The sequence below is a fragment of the Lytechinus variegatus genome, chromosome 2 (genome assembly GCF_018143015.1).
Source record: "Lytechinus variegatus isolate NC3 chromosome 2, Lvar_3.0, whole genome shotgun sequence".
In the NCBI taxonomy this organism is placed as follows: domain Eukaryota; kingdom Metazoa; phylum Echinodermata; class Echinoidea; order Temnopleuroida; family Toxopneustidae; genus Lytechinus; species Lytechinus variegatus.
This window is the reverse complement of record NC_054741.1, coordinates 11,800,394-11,816,094: the sequence shown is the minus strand read 5'-3', so window position 1 is coordinate 11,816,094 and position 15,701 is coordinate 11,800,394. Positions and strand designations below refer to the sequence as shown.

Here is a 15,701-nt window from a genome sequence, read left to right as displayed (position 1 = left end):
TCGATCATAACAGAAACTAGTTTTTCTTTTAGTCATCCTCAGGCACTAGTCGGTGGTAATTTATTCCTCTTGTACATATTCTTGTTGTCTTTTGCCTGGAAATAAAATAAATGAATAAAAATTACTTTACTGAAGGAAATGGGAAAAAATACACTTTTTTAATGCAATAAATGAGAGCGGTGTTGGCTCAGTCGGTAACGCGTCTGCCCGTCGAACCAAAGATCGTGGGTTCGAGTCCACCCGGGCGGATGACTGAAGCCAGTGCGTTGTGTGTAAACGTCTCTCCCATGTTTCATAGATGCAGGCTATGTTACAATGGAAAACACTCCGTCCCTCGGATAGGACGTAAAATGGAGGCCCCGCGTGTAGAGGAGAGTCACCACCTTTGCACGTTAAGAACCCATTGCACTATTCGTATAAGAGTAGGGGGAAACCCCGGTGTAGTGGTCCACCTGCATCCTCCCCCCCCCCCCAATCAGTTATATCGGGAGGAGAGACCTGCGGGTCACAGTGATTCAGTTCGCTTTTCGCCTCCCAGGCACAGGTGACGCCAAAACAAATAATAATAATAATAAAGACCACGATCATTAGATTCTAATTAGCTAAATCTATCAAAATTTAGATTTTTAGTTTCCGTCCCTGTTTCAGAACAGGAGTTTTAAATCGTGATCAGGCTGTCGGCGGTAATCCACTTCCAAGTAAATGCGGGAGTAAATGCTAGTGAAATAATTTTTGGGGGCAATTTTAACTTGGCTAATTCGGCGCTGGCCGGCGAGCTCGGCGGGCAATGACAATGACAATGAATTTTATTCTTGAACGGCCCCGCCAGGGGGCATGGAAGAATAACAAACAAGTAAGATATAAAGATAACACAGAAAGCATGTATATACTATTTACAAATCATGAACTTCATAAGGCAGACAACTTCAATTAACTAACTAATGATCAAATACTATTACTAAATAATAGTTAAATAGGTTCTTAATGGCAAACAGTGGCAGTAGTATCTTTCAAAATATGTATACAATGTAAAAGGAAAATAGTATGAAGACATCAAAATCTGGACATTATGATTTGACAGAATCGTGATAATTTCTTTAATACATTTTTGTTTCTAGAATTAAAAAGCTGCTTCATTTTCAAAACATTCGGTCGACGAGCATAAAAGGAATTAATCAGAGCTTTCCGATCTGTTTCAAAAAACGGACATTTAAAAAGAAAATGAAACTCGTCACCTGGATCATTCATTTTACACAAGGTGCACAATTTTACTTCTTGATCAGGAAGATATCGTCCCTCGCTTACAGGTAGTCTATGGTTTCCACATCTAAATTTACATAATGCTAACCGATCCGAATAATCAAGTTTGATCAAATAATCCTCAAAAATGTAACTTTCTTTAAATATCCTATAGTTAGTGCAAAGGCGGTTTCTATTTACTTCCGAACTCCAATTCTGCTGACCAATATCATTTAAACGAAGGTTGACAGCGGATTTAACCCAATTTACATTGACGAAGATGGCTCGGTCGGACCAAATATTAGACATACCACATTTGTCGAGAATATCTTTCACCTTAACTATCCACCTGGGACTAAAGATTTCTTTATCATGCAATTGACGTAAAGGTTATAGATAATACAAGACAGTTTCGATCTCCCATGTACATTTCCATTTAATCTAAGCCAAAAGTTAACCATACGCTTCTCGATATTGTAAGACAGGCTTGTCCTCCCGAGCTCACCAAATGCCATGCAGTTAGCTGTTCCACGCTTCAAACCTAAAAGACTCTTAAGAAATTTCTTATAAAACATTTCAATACATTCTAAATTTTCAAAACCCCAAACTTCACTTCCATACAATAAAATTGGTGCAATAAGTACATCAAACAGTTCACATTGAACATCAATTGGTAAGGATAGTTTCCTGGCTTTGCTTTTCAAATGGAACATAGCTCTACGAGCTTGATTAATTTGTTTTTTCATTGCTTTCTTGAAAGAACCGTTATAATTAAAAATAACCCCAAGATAAGTGTAATCATAAACAACCTCAAGGGAATTTTCACCAAACATAAACTGAGGAAACCGACGGACACGTCCTCTGGAAAAAATAACAACTTTGGTTTTACTGGTGTTTACAGTGAGCTTCCATAAATCACAGTATTGATAAACAGCTGATAAAGCACACTGTAGCTCCTCAGCAGACTCAGCAAATATTACAGTGTCATCAGCATATAATAATACATACAGACGCAAAAATACCTCAACATCCTCATCACTTAAATACTCTCGTATTGCAGAGGAGCACATATCAAGACCTTTATAATGTCTACTAACAAAAAGTTCAAAATCATTGAGATAAAGTGCAAACAAAAGGGGGGATAAATTTTCACCTTGGCGTACACCAATGTTACAAACAAAAAAATCAGACAAATTATTACCGAGTTTTACACAGGATTTTGCATTCTTATACATATTATAAACAACATTGATGATTTTTCCATTAATCCCTGATGATATCAATTTTGACCAAAGACTGGACCTATCTACAAGGTCAAAGGCCTTCTTATAGTCAACAAAAGCACAGTAAATTCTTTTCCCACGGTTTAAATACAAATCAATTAGACCATGCAAAGTAAAAATGTGATCCAGGGTACTATGCCCATCTCTAAAACCAGCCTGCTCACTTCCTAAAATACCAGCACACTCTAGGTAAAGCGAAAGCCGGGCATTAATACATGCTGTAAACAATTTACCAACACAGCTCAGAAGAGTGATTCCTCTATAATTGTCTGGATCATCAGTGGAACCTTTCTTTTTGAATAATGGCTTAATCATACCTAGACACCAAACAGAAGGTACAACACCTGTGTAAAGTACAACATTGAAAACTCTAACCAACAAATTCACGAAAGAATCAGGACAGTTTTTCAGTTGTTCATTAATAATATTATCGATCCCACTAGCCTTATTATTCCTTAATTTTCTTATAACAAGAATGACTTCTACATAGGTAAAGTCTTTATTTATAGCCTCATTTATTGAATGATCTACAACAGAAGGATCAAACTCAATTTCGTTTGAACTCAAATCTTCTGGCTTCATACTTAAATTCTTGAAATGTGTCATAAATGCATTTAACGGAATGTCATTTCCTTTTTCTGGCGATTTACAAGCATCATCTAACAGTTTCCAGTATTTCTTGGGATTAGAATTTTTCAATTTTCGCAGAGAAGTGTGAAACTCTCTATTATATGCCCTTAATTTTGTCCTAATAAAACGTTTGTAAGTTTTTGCTAATTTCTTAAGTTCTAACTTTGCATCAACAGAGTTCAACTTCTGCAACCTATGTTTTTCTTTAAAGTACTCTTTTCTACGGGTTTCACAAGCTTTATCAAACCAGGGCTTATCAGTTTTACTAAAATGATTATTACGTCTACAAGCATTCGTCACCGAATGTGCTTTCTTACAAATTCCTATCGACTTAGCAGGATCGATTAACAATCTATTCAAGTCTTTAACCATATCGTCCATAATGCACTGAGAAATTGATTCACTATAAAAAGAGTCAATCTTATTATTCACATCATTAATTGCCTCAGTATCGAAAGCATTAAGATAGGAAGTTTCAACTTCCTTTTTCCAAGATATTTTTAAAGGTTCATATATACAATCTTCATCGATAAAACAATAATTTTCTGTAGTCGGAGGCACGTCGTGGCATGTATCACTTAGCTGAGCAACATCAAAAGTGAGTTGGACAGAAATGGCTCCATGAGCATCAGACAAGCACTTATCTAAGGGGTAAACATGAAAATCTGTAATCTTCGACATGAATTGTGTGGAAACAAGCACATAATCCACCACACTAGAGCCTATTGCATTTTGGCATGTAAACTCACCTATTCCCATGCATGTCACTACCAAACTACCATTAACTATTTTGATGTCAAAGTTCTTACATAGCTCAATGAGATTAAGACCATTATCATTAACGTTGTGGTCTTTACTATAGCGTTCTGACCCTATCCCAGCCTTGTCAATTTCAGCTTTACTATTAACAAAAGATTCAGATGACAACTCAAAACCACCTTCAATAGTAACAAGGTCACTAGGCTCAATGAAATCACTCAAAATGCCTGTTCTAGAATTGAAATCTCCAAACAACAATATCGGTATATTATTAAAGTCGCATCTAAAATTAGCCAAATCCTCAGAGATATGACAAAAAACATCACTATGATAATAAGGAGATCGTTCACAAGGTAAATATACCATTCCTAGAATAAAAGGTCTAGAAATCGAACTTGCCTTGAGCCAAAATACAAACTCAGAATTGGTATTTTCGATCGCATCAAAACGAACATTAATGCCATCCCTTATGTAAACAGAGATGCCATGAGCTGCGCCGAATTTGTGCTTAGGAGTTTTGGAAGGCATGACAAGAGGATGAAAATCGGGAATGACACAAATATCACTAGAATTGCATTTAGTTTCACAGAGACCAATTACATCAAAGTCGCTCACAAATTTATCAAGGATGCCAAGACGGGATTTGGTTCTCAGGCCACATACATTCAAACACAGAAAATTAAGAACAAGCCTACTACATGTATCAGTATTTCTGGGGCCGTGCCTGTCCTAAAATTTTGGGCGCGACGTGGTTTGCTGCCATCTGCGTTAGACACAGTCCATTGTTTTGGTACACGCGCGTCGATTGAACGTCCAATTTTTATCGTCGGATGCTGATCGCAATCCGACATCATCATGAAGCTAGTCAGGTAATTATCAATTTTTATTCAATAATAATTAATTGGTGGGTCTATCCGACCTTCAATATGAAAGTCTTAATCTTTCTTGTATGGGTTATGTTTTATTTTCACATTACATGTCGGTTTGTATCACACCCATGAAAATGAACGAGTGGGACTGAAGATGGAAGCGGACCAAGCTAATGACTGTTAATGCTAGTAATACTAATAATACCGGGGCTCGGCCTTGTCAGTATCGTTAGTGGTGATGGATGAATATTTTTACAATATTGGTATAATTTAGGAATAATTGTAAATCGGCATTATCGTGATATAGCCTATAGGTAACCACCATTCACTTCATACAGCAGCGCTTTATTCAGTCGCACGCACGGTTCCCTATTTCCACCTCCATTCACTTTGTACACAAATGCGCGTACACAAATCTATGAGTGGTTTCCAAAACCACGATTTGGCCTGTAAATCTAACGATAAATACAAGATGTTTCATTGTTATCGAACATAAATTATCATAATTATAAATATAATCGACCTCAATTTGGCAGTAGAGGCGCACGATCAATATGGGAGACTCTCTCCAATAGGGGAGACAATCTCCCACATTGGAGACTTGCTTTGCAAAAGGACAAAAGAAACAACACCAACAACAGCATGATTTTTTCCACCCAAAATTTTGTCTCGCTGAAGTCGGCCCATTTGTTTTGTGTGTGGATGACAACAAAAATCCTTATCAAAACAAAAATAGACGGTGAATTTTTAAAGTAGACGGTGAAAAGGGGTAATTTGTCATGAGGAATCTGCTTATCACATTTTTATTTGCCGCCAAGGTAATCCTTTTGCCGCAAATGTAAACAAAGGAAATTAGTCTCCAAAACTGGAGACTGTCTCTGAAATTGGATACCCAAATACTTCACAAAAGTCTCTGATATTGGAGATAATTTCCAACATTGGAGACAGTCTCCAATAAATATTGGCCGTGCGCCTCTACTGTTTGGTGCAGTCTTAAACTTCATGTCAAGACAAAATTAATCATAGACCAAAAGCTTCGGTCTCTGTTACACTGGTTGTTCCGCTTAACTCCAGCTCCATTGACTCTACTCACCAATTACACTAGTTACAGAGCCCGAAGTTCTAACTTGATCTGTACTGGGACTTGGTCAATGGCCGGCAATCCTGTATTTTAGGGGTCTAAATTATTTTAGGTTGCTAACTTCAGGCAACACTTCCTGCCAACAGCTCCACGACCGCTGTAGAGTTTATAGTTCAGCAGTGCGTACGTACGTGCCGGGTATGTAGTAGTATACAGCTACATGCCTAGAATCTATGTAGGCCTAGTAGATGTAAAGTTGTATTTACCGATGTGGTATCATGCGATATATAGGGGCCGGCGGTATAGATCTAAAAATAGAATAACGGTATACCTAAAGCCGTCGGGGTGTCACGTGACCCGGGACTAGACAGGGCCGGGGGGGGGTATTGGATTAACGGCCCGCCATACCCGGCACGTACGTACGCACTACTGAACTACCATTAACAGCGGTAGTGGAGCTGTAGTGTTGCCTGAAGTTAGCAACCTAAAATAATTTAGACCCCTAAAATACAGGATTGCCCAATGGCCATCATGGCCATAGTGGAAGTTCTAACTCGATCTGTACTGGGACTTGGTCAATGGCCATAGTTTGGATAAAACTAGCCAGGCGGCTTCTTGTTGAGTAAAAATCATTAAGACTCCTACTGACTTAATGGTGCTTACTCTCAACACTCATTCAATGAACAAAGTTATGATATTATAACCTTCACCTTGTTCTCAGTTACATCTTCATGTGTGGCAAAATAAGGTTGACAATCATGACAATGTTTGGCTTATTTTCTCTTTTTCTATGGGAAAAATGCTTGATTTTCTTCTTACACTGTCAGTTTCCAATACAGTTTTACAGCTATTCATCATATAACTTGGCTCTTTAAATTTGATTCTTTAAATTATTTTTTCTTAATTAAAATTAGAAATTGAGATTGAAAAATGAAAATTTTCTTGCCATTTTACTTTCCACCAATAGAGGGCGTACACAAAAATATGCCCGAAATTCAAGGTTTAGAGCGCTCTGGGGAATACAAAAATTATTCCCAACTTAATTTACTAATGAAAAATAAATTGCAACTGTTTGGAAATTAGAAATTTTGGTCACAAAAGTGATATTTTAATTATTTTTTAAACTTAAGAGTGTGTGCTATGTACAGCATTGGCATGTACCATTGTCCTACCTGTAGATTCTCGCAGGCAGGATGGTTGCAGTGAACAAGTGACTTTCAGTGAAGCCAGGTATTCCTATCCATTCATGTGCGTGTAGGCCGCCAAAACCCGAAACTTTCGCCCCCTGAGATTTCTACTTCTCAAAGATCTAGCCCTAAATCATGTACATGTACACGCGTCTGTAACGTTGGCGAAGAACAATGTCAATATGAAACAAGATGGCAGCGTAAACATCGGGCAAGTCTCTTCCATCTTATGATATTTTTCTCATTTTTTTTTTATGAATTCATGTTTAAAAATAAAATCAATGGCGCAGAAATGTCAGAAATGAAGTTGCATCCCATGTACATGATTTAGGGCTAGATCTGTTAGAAGGAAAGTAGAAATCTCGGGGGCGAAAGTTTCAGGTTTTGGCGGCCTACACGCACATGAATGGATAGGAATACCTGGCTTTATTGAGAGTAAGCATATGTCAGTAAATGATTTTTACTCTCAAGAAGCCGCCTGGCTAGATAAAACAGGGAAGTGAAGTTGTGCGACAGCCGAAGTAAATCACTGTTTTTTCCCCCTTTTCAATTTTAGTTTATTGCTCTCCGTTTTGGTGCGTATTGGGCCAAACAGGAATAGTACTCTTTATGTGGGTCCACTTATTTTTATATATTTTTATGAAATACAAAAATCGATGAGCCCCGTTGGGGGGATTTTGCATTGTTTATCCTTCTAATGGTGGCTGCACGATAGCAAGCCGTCTGTGTATGAGGAGAAATAATTTTTTTTTTTAACTTGAAACAGAATGCCCAATGCGCTACAATGTATGTCGAATTGCGGCTGCAAAACATAGTGATACTTTTCAAGATTTAATGAAATATTCAGATAGAAAGTAAAAATAAACATTGCAATTAAAGAGAGGAAAAATTATTCAACAAACATTGAAGAAAATTTCATTTTAGAGAAAAAGATGTTTAAGAGAAAAAAATATTGCAGTAAAGCATGTAAAATTGTGGGCATGTCACTCTAATTCACCATTGCCACATCTGCAGTAATCGGCGATTATTTTAATTTTGCACACAAACAAATTTCAGAATCTTACCCAAATGTTTGAGTACAGGCCTTGATTCTTTTCTCCTAAAATTGCATCTATTGCTCCATTAGACTAAAAATGTCGTGAATTCTGGAATGGAGAAGTAATGATGCAGAGGTCTAAAATGTATGTACATGTAAGTCTCTGATTTGAAACATCCAATACATTTAGTAGATCTACGCAGCCATGTCATGCATAACAATTATCATCCCCACTTTCAAAATGGAATGATAACAATCAACTTATAAGCTTCAATTAATTTAGTTAAGGCATCTCAAAATGTTTCCTTAGAAAAAAAACGTGATTAAAATTTGGACCATACGGACCAAATATTTTATTGTGCAAGTGAAATTTTGACTGGGCTCAACTTCTTTTTCTTTTGCTTTAAATCTATCATAGTTGCAAAATTTCAGGGAATTGCCAAAGATATACCAGATGCCACAAGACACCCTTCGACTTTGCAAATGATCTCTAGTACCATTTTTGTCGGGTATTGACAGATAAGTGGAGCAACAGCAAAAATAACCAATGACAAACTAGCGTGTTAGTTTAGTTATTAGATTGCCATTTGCAATAACTGATGGTCATCAATTTACAATTTTGCAATGAAAGGCGCCATCTGTCTGAAGTCTTATTTTGATAACAATTAACATCCCTACTTTAACCCTATATAGCCTGGGGGGGGCCTAAAAGGCCCCCCCTCGACATTTTTCGCGATAATTTCTAAATGCAAAAAAAATAATATGCTGAAATTTCATTACTTTTTTTCTTTCAGATCTCCCGCACATTTTGAGACCCTGTTTGCGAAAATCAAGGGTACACTTGAGGAGATATAGCACATATTCGTGACCAATGTCACCGAAAATGGCAATTTCCATCGACTTTTGTGTGTACAATGTATGGGTTTTACAAGAAGTGTTGTCAGATGAATGTTTTTTTTTTCTGTTTTTCCTCACATAACTTTTTTTGGGCTATCACTAACTATTCTAGATTTAAAAAACAATAAAAAATAGAGATTTCAAAACAAAGAAATACATAATAAATTAAAAACAAAGAAATACATAAGAATTTGGAAAGACGGAAGGAAACAAGAATATTATCCAACATCTAATGAATTACTCTGAAACATTCAACTTTCTGGCTGCTAATGAATATTCATTTATCTCTAATTTGCATAAGAATTTTCACTTTTTGATGATATGATGTCAAAATATAAAGTAAATATCACCTTTCTTCAGTACACAACTAGAAAAAAAAATTTATGCCCAGACGTGGTAATCAATATGTGAAATTCAGAATTTCTAGAAAAATTAGCATATGCGCATAATTACTATTATAATCTAATAATTATACAATTTCAATACAGTTGAGTGAGCTGTCTTTTAGATTACATGACTGGCTACTAACATGCTTGATTCCATTGCATTTTCTAAAAAAATGGGGGGAAAACTACAAAAAATGAAAATTCCTTGAAAAAATTTGAATATTTGCATAATTAATTAGATGAATAAAAAATTATAATAAATATCACAAATTTGACAACGCGTTCTTGTAAAATACATAATGAGACACCCACACACCAAATTTGGTCGCAATCAGTCAATAAACGGCCGAGATCTGAGGGGGGGCCTAATAGGCCCCCCCCCCCCCCCCCGGGCTATGCAATTTCAAAATAGCCCGGGCTATATAGGGTTCAAATGGGATGATCACAAAATAAAAAAAAAATCATTTTGATATATTGGTAGCTAATTCAGGCAGCTCTGAACACATCAAATGCAGAGACTGAGTGAGGACATCCCGAACCGTTGCCCGAGCAAAAAGGTGGTTAATATCCGGACCGTATGGACCGAGTATGCGAGTCTAACTTGCTTGTTATTTCTTATATCATACTGATAATTTCTCATTTGCAATTAATCTCTGGAGTTATGAACAACCAAATGAATGAAAATAATTTCTCTTACAATTCTCCTTTAATGTAACAATACAGTAACTCGTTTTGTGAAATCACCAGGTCTTGCGATTTTTTTAGACGTTCTAACTTTTTAAGTCTCTAACTCACAACTGTGCTAATGGCATGTTTTGGTGTTTTGTTTTCCTTGTAGTACACATTTTCTTTCCCTTGCAGGAAGTTTTTATATAAGGCTTATTTTCAAATGTGTTTTTCTTTTGTTTTCTCCCCAGATTTCTTATGAAGCTCAGTCACGAGACTGTCACCATCGAACTAAAGAATGGAACCCAAGTACATGGGACAATCACAGGTATGTACAGCATCACAAGTGGAATGCCTCTGGCCGTCTCACCTGCATCACGCGGTTCAATATAGCAGCAGTGCTGACTTTGAATACTACTCTAACTCACACAAGATGTTCAGTGATACATGGTTACTCTTATGTCCACTTTTTATGAACTAGACCAATAAACTTACAGAGATATGATGGTTATTCAACAAAAAAACCCAACATGGCCAAAGTTCATTGACCTTACATGACCTTTGACTTTGATCATGTGACCTGAAACTCGAACAGGATGTTCAGTGATACTTGATTACTCTTATGTACAAGTTTCATGAATCAGATCCATAAACTTTCAAAGTTATGATGGTAAATCAACAGATACACCCAATTTGGCCAAAGTTCATTGACCTTTGACCTTGGTCAGGTGACCTGAAACGCGCACAGGATGTTCAGTGATACTTGATTACTCTAATGTCCAAGTTTAATGAACTAGACCAATAAACTTTCAAAGTTATGATGGTAATTCAACAGATACCCCCGATTCGGCCAAAGTTCATTGACCCTAAATGACCTTTGACCTTAATCATGAGACCTGAAACTTGCACAAAATTTTCAGTGATGCTTGATTACTATTATGTCCAAGTTTCATGTATCAGATCCATAAACTTTCAAAGTTATGATGGGAATTCAACAGATATCCCCAATTCGGCCAAAGTTCATTGACCCTAAATGACCTTTGACCTTGGTCATGTGACGTGAAACTCATGCAGGATGTTCAGTGATACTTGATTAACCTTATGTCCAAGTTTCATGAACTAGGTCCATATATTTTCTAAGTTATGACATTTCAAAAACTTAACTTCAGGTTAAGCTTTCGATTTGATTCCTCCAACATGGTCTAAGTTCATTGACCCTAAATGACCTTTGACCTTGGTCATGTGACATGAAACTCTAATAGGATGTTCAGTAATACTTGATTAACCTTATGGCCAAGTTTTATTAACTAGGTCAATATACTTTCTAAGTTATGACGTCATTTCAAAAACTTAACCTCAGGTTAAGATTTGATGTTGACGCCGCCGCCGTCGGAAAAGCGGCGCCTATAGTCTCACTTTGCTTCGCAGGTGAGACAAAAACCACTGTCACCTAATAAGCCAGTTTGTAGTTCCTCTCTGCGCATTATCAAAAGATTCTGCGCATGATCAGAAGAAGGTCATTTGTACTAAAGTGACATGATGGTTTAAAGAATTCAAGTGAGATAAGCAATAGCATTAACTTTGATGTCTTGATTATTCATATATTCTTTTGAATAGTGGTATTCATTTACGTCCACAAAAAACAACAGTGCGTCCACGAAGGACTGGTAATTCACAGTTTGGCAAGTACATTGTGCAATCTGCTATGATATGCATTCAAAGTAGGAATGCAACAAATACCTTCATAAAGTGTTCATTGGTGTGCTATTCCAGTCACCTGGTCTATTCAATTTCTGTCTTGATTATTCATATATTCTTTTGAATAGTGGTATTCATTTACGTCCACAAAAAACAACAGTGCGTCCACGAAGGACTGGTAATTCACAGTTTGCCAAGTACATTGTGCAATCTGCTATGATATGCATTCAAAGTAGGAATGCAACAAATACCTTCATAAAGTGTTCATTGGTATGCTATTCCAGTCACCTGGTCTATTCAATTTCTTCATCCTGCTATGTAAGGCAAGCTTACGTACATGTAATATCTTGCTTTGAAATCTGCCTATTATAATGAAAGAAATGAAAGGTCATTTGACCAAAATTGTCCATGAAGTAACTACGAACTGGTCTATTATGTTTGACAGTGTCACCATGTGTGATATGCGCTTGTTATCAGGAGTGAGGATGACAGCGAGTGCATTCATGATGAAAAACCTAGGGACCCACAAAGAAAGTTCTTTCCTGAATTACAAAGTCCATGACAGAGATGATTGTCTTTTAGTTGTCAGAGAAATAAAACTAATCTAGATATTTTCTTTTCAACAGAGAATAAAGAACTATAGTCCGAGGATTATTTTTCGGACATGGTGACACTGTCTATCTAGCATGGAAACATATAAAGAATATTGCGAGCTGGTCAGCATATAGGAATTTGAATGGGACCTTTACAATATCTTAAAGTAGATACTAGAGGCTTTATCTTTTAAGAAAGTTATAAAAATTGTAAATCTTGCAGATTATTATTTTAACAAGAAAGATATGAAATGCCAAACTCTTTAAAGGGGTATCCTGGAAGCAATTATTGCTTCTGCTTTGGTACATTGAGAATTTGAAGAAAAAAAAGAAAAGTTGCAGGTCATGGAGCTCTTTGATATGTTCATACTTGAACATTTACAAACAAAAGATCAAGTAGAATAAAACTTTTTTATGCATTGAAATTATTTGATCTCATTACATTTGCCCATCTTGACTTTTTTATTTTAGGTGTTGATGTCAGCATGAACACTCACTTAAAGTCAGTCAAACTCACACCAAAGAACAGAGAAACACAGCAGCTGGAATCTCTCAGTATCCGTGGCAACAACATTCGGTATTACATCCTCCCTGACAGCCTCCCCCTGGATCAACTGCTTGTAGATGATTCTCCCAGAGAGAAGATGAGGAAGAAGCAGCAATGTAAGTCACTGCCCTATTGTCTTCTCAAAAGGGAAGTTAACTTTAGAGTGTACTTAGTTATGATAAAAGTGGGAAATGTAAGTAAATCAGGGTTTGAATGGATCTAAGGCCGTAGCCTTGGATGACCTATAGACTGGCCTGCATGCCCCTCTCATTGGCGTTGGATATTTGTCATTCGGCAAGTAAAAGGGCAACATGGCCAATATCATCAAGAAATTGTTTTTTTTTCTTTTTTTTTACATTTGTCACAGATAAGATTTTAATGTTAGATTCAGTGATAAATATTGACTTGTTAAAACAATGTTTTTTATTTAACAAGTTTTACCCTCAATTTTATCCATTTGTGCTGTAACATAGGAATATGTCACATAGAAAGTGGCCTTGCCCTTAAAATATACAAATACAAGGCATGTTGAAGGTTTGGTGCAAACATCAAAAGAACAACGTAGTTACAAATTTGTGAAGATTTGATTTTGTGATCTCTTTGCCAACAGTATTCACATCATAAATGTGAATTACTCATTTGTCTGCTTTTGTCAAAACAAATTTGTGAACTTCCCCTTTTAACCCTAATGCGACAAAATTTGGATTTATTATCAAAAGCGTCTGAATGGAGCTTGTTGAAATTAGATAATTTCTCAAGGATGGAATGGGCTGGAAATTTAAGTATACTTTCTTTGTTCATAGTTCCTGATTTAGTGATGCAATCAAAGAATTTGTAAGAAGTATTAAAAAAAGCCAGTAGTGATTTTCACACACAGCCAACGCATAATAAAAATGAAACTCAACAACACCTAGACTTTGTAAGATAAGAGTGTTTCTGTTAGATTCATGATTGCTCAATAATATCCACATTCTTGAACCTTTACCAGTCTCTAGATGCATTTATATTCCAACTGAATGTGTATGTATGTCATATACTTTGTCTTTTTCAGTTGGATCAATGGGAGGAAGAGGACGTGGACGAGGAGGAAGAGGTAGAGGGCGTGGTGGTCGTGGTAGGGGCCGTGGTGGAGGAGGAGGCGGAAGGAGATAAACATAGTACTTCACATCACATATGTACCTTTTGTCCTGAATTGTTGTATAAATCATGGTTTGTAGCCTTCTATTCCCGTATTGTTCCCAGCCATAAAACTCTTCATGAATACTTTTTGCCGAAATGTTAGAATAAGATTCCTTGATCTGTTTCCATGATGGTAGATAGAGATCATATAATCACTGTTTTTTGGGGGGAGGTTTATTCTGTAAAGCAAACCAGGCTTCCCGAATAGGGATTGCAAAGTATGGAGAGTGTTAATGGGTGCAAAGCAGCTGCTCTGGTGCTTTTTAATTCATTCACCAGAAATCAAACACATATATTAATAATAAGTCAGAGAACCTTTGCAGGAAAGAAACATTTTCAGGATGATGTAAAGATGGAAGAGTTTCATGAAGCAGAGTTGTCAGTGAGGTTTCCTCTCGGCCAATCAAATGCTGGGATTCCAGTCGCTCATAAAAGTTGTGAGTGAATATCACCGCCAATGCTTCATGAAACGGCCCCTTTGGCTCTCATTTCTTATAAACTGTTACTGTTAATATTGAAATGCTTTCTTTAAAATAGCACTTATTCTTGTATACCGAGGCATGTTTTAGGTATGAAACCCTTAGCATGTAGTGTAAAAGTGATTCAATATTGCAGTTTTCAGACATCTACAAGCAATGTTTCATAAATCTGAAAAGTTAAGAGGGATGATATTTGGAAACAGAATTGTTTGTGATGATGAATGTCATTGGGTATTGTTCAGTCAGAAGGAAAATGTAGCCCTGATCAGTTTAATTGAGGATTACCTGCCTCGGTTAGGCGGAATGAATGACAATTTCTTTTGATGAATGAAATACATACAATGTTGCTATCACAGCATTGTGTTAGCAACTATTCTGTGACAAACCAAAGAAATCACATGTGATACAAGTGGTAAAAACGCTTTCTTAATATTGATTAAGAAAGCGATTATATGGCATTTAAGATGCCCAGTGGTGGAATGTCTTGGGAAGTGGACGTCTGTTTGTGTCATTACACTGTGCAGACGAGAAACTGAGATAAGCTAGGTAAATCAAACCCTCTTATTCCCATTATTACGACATTGGTGGTATATTTCAAATCCTTCTCGACTTGCATATTTATTCTGTCATGAAAATATGTGGAAGATATTTTTTAGATAGTGAATAGGGGAAAGGGTGAACATTCCATTGTAAATAGGTAACCTGAGTGTTCATAAACCTTCATCAAATAGGGTGTACCCGTTTTCAATATCTGTCTGATACCTGCCTTGTACATGTATGCTACAGTTGCACCGATGAATCAACTCTAGACCGGTCAAAGCCATTACGTTTGTTTGAATTGCATATGATTGGTCGGTTTGGTGTTGCTTTCATTTGTGTTACTAGCATCGTCCTGGTTCATACCTTTATTTGATTTTACTATCAATGACAAGGTACATGCTACTGAAGTCCTGCAATTTGATTGGCTGAGAGCAAAGTTGTGATGGATGTCCAGCATTTGTTATTGATAAAGTGATATGTGAAACAGGGCCTCTGGTCCTTGGGGGTTTGGGATGAATCAGAAGGTATTTTTGTACATTTGTTTTCTGCTGGTTAATCATGGCATTCTTTTGTACCGTTTTCATAGTAATTGTGTTGTATTGCTCCTTGATTAAAACTGTTGTTAATACATA

The 15,701-nt window shown here is 36.7% G+C and overlaps 1 protein-coding gene across 1 annotated transcript; it reads left to right on the top strand.

Annotated features, from left to right (window-relative positions):
• The first annotated feature begins 4,669 nt into the window (after positions 1–4,669).
• On the top strand, positions 4,670–15,701 carry LOC121407324 (small nuclear ribonucleoprotein Sm D1-like). Its single transcript, XM_041598361.1, has 4 exons — positions 4,670–4,780; positions 10,285–10,361; positions 12,796–12,987; positions 13,923–15,701. The coding sequence occupies exons 1-4, from the start codon at positions 4,767–4,769 to the stop codon at positions 14,021–14,023; spliced, it is 384 nt and encodes a 127-aa protein (XP_041454295.1). The 5' UTR covers positions 4,670–4,766; the 3' UTR covers positions 14,024–15,701.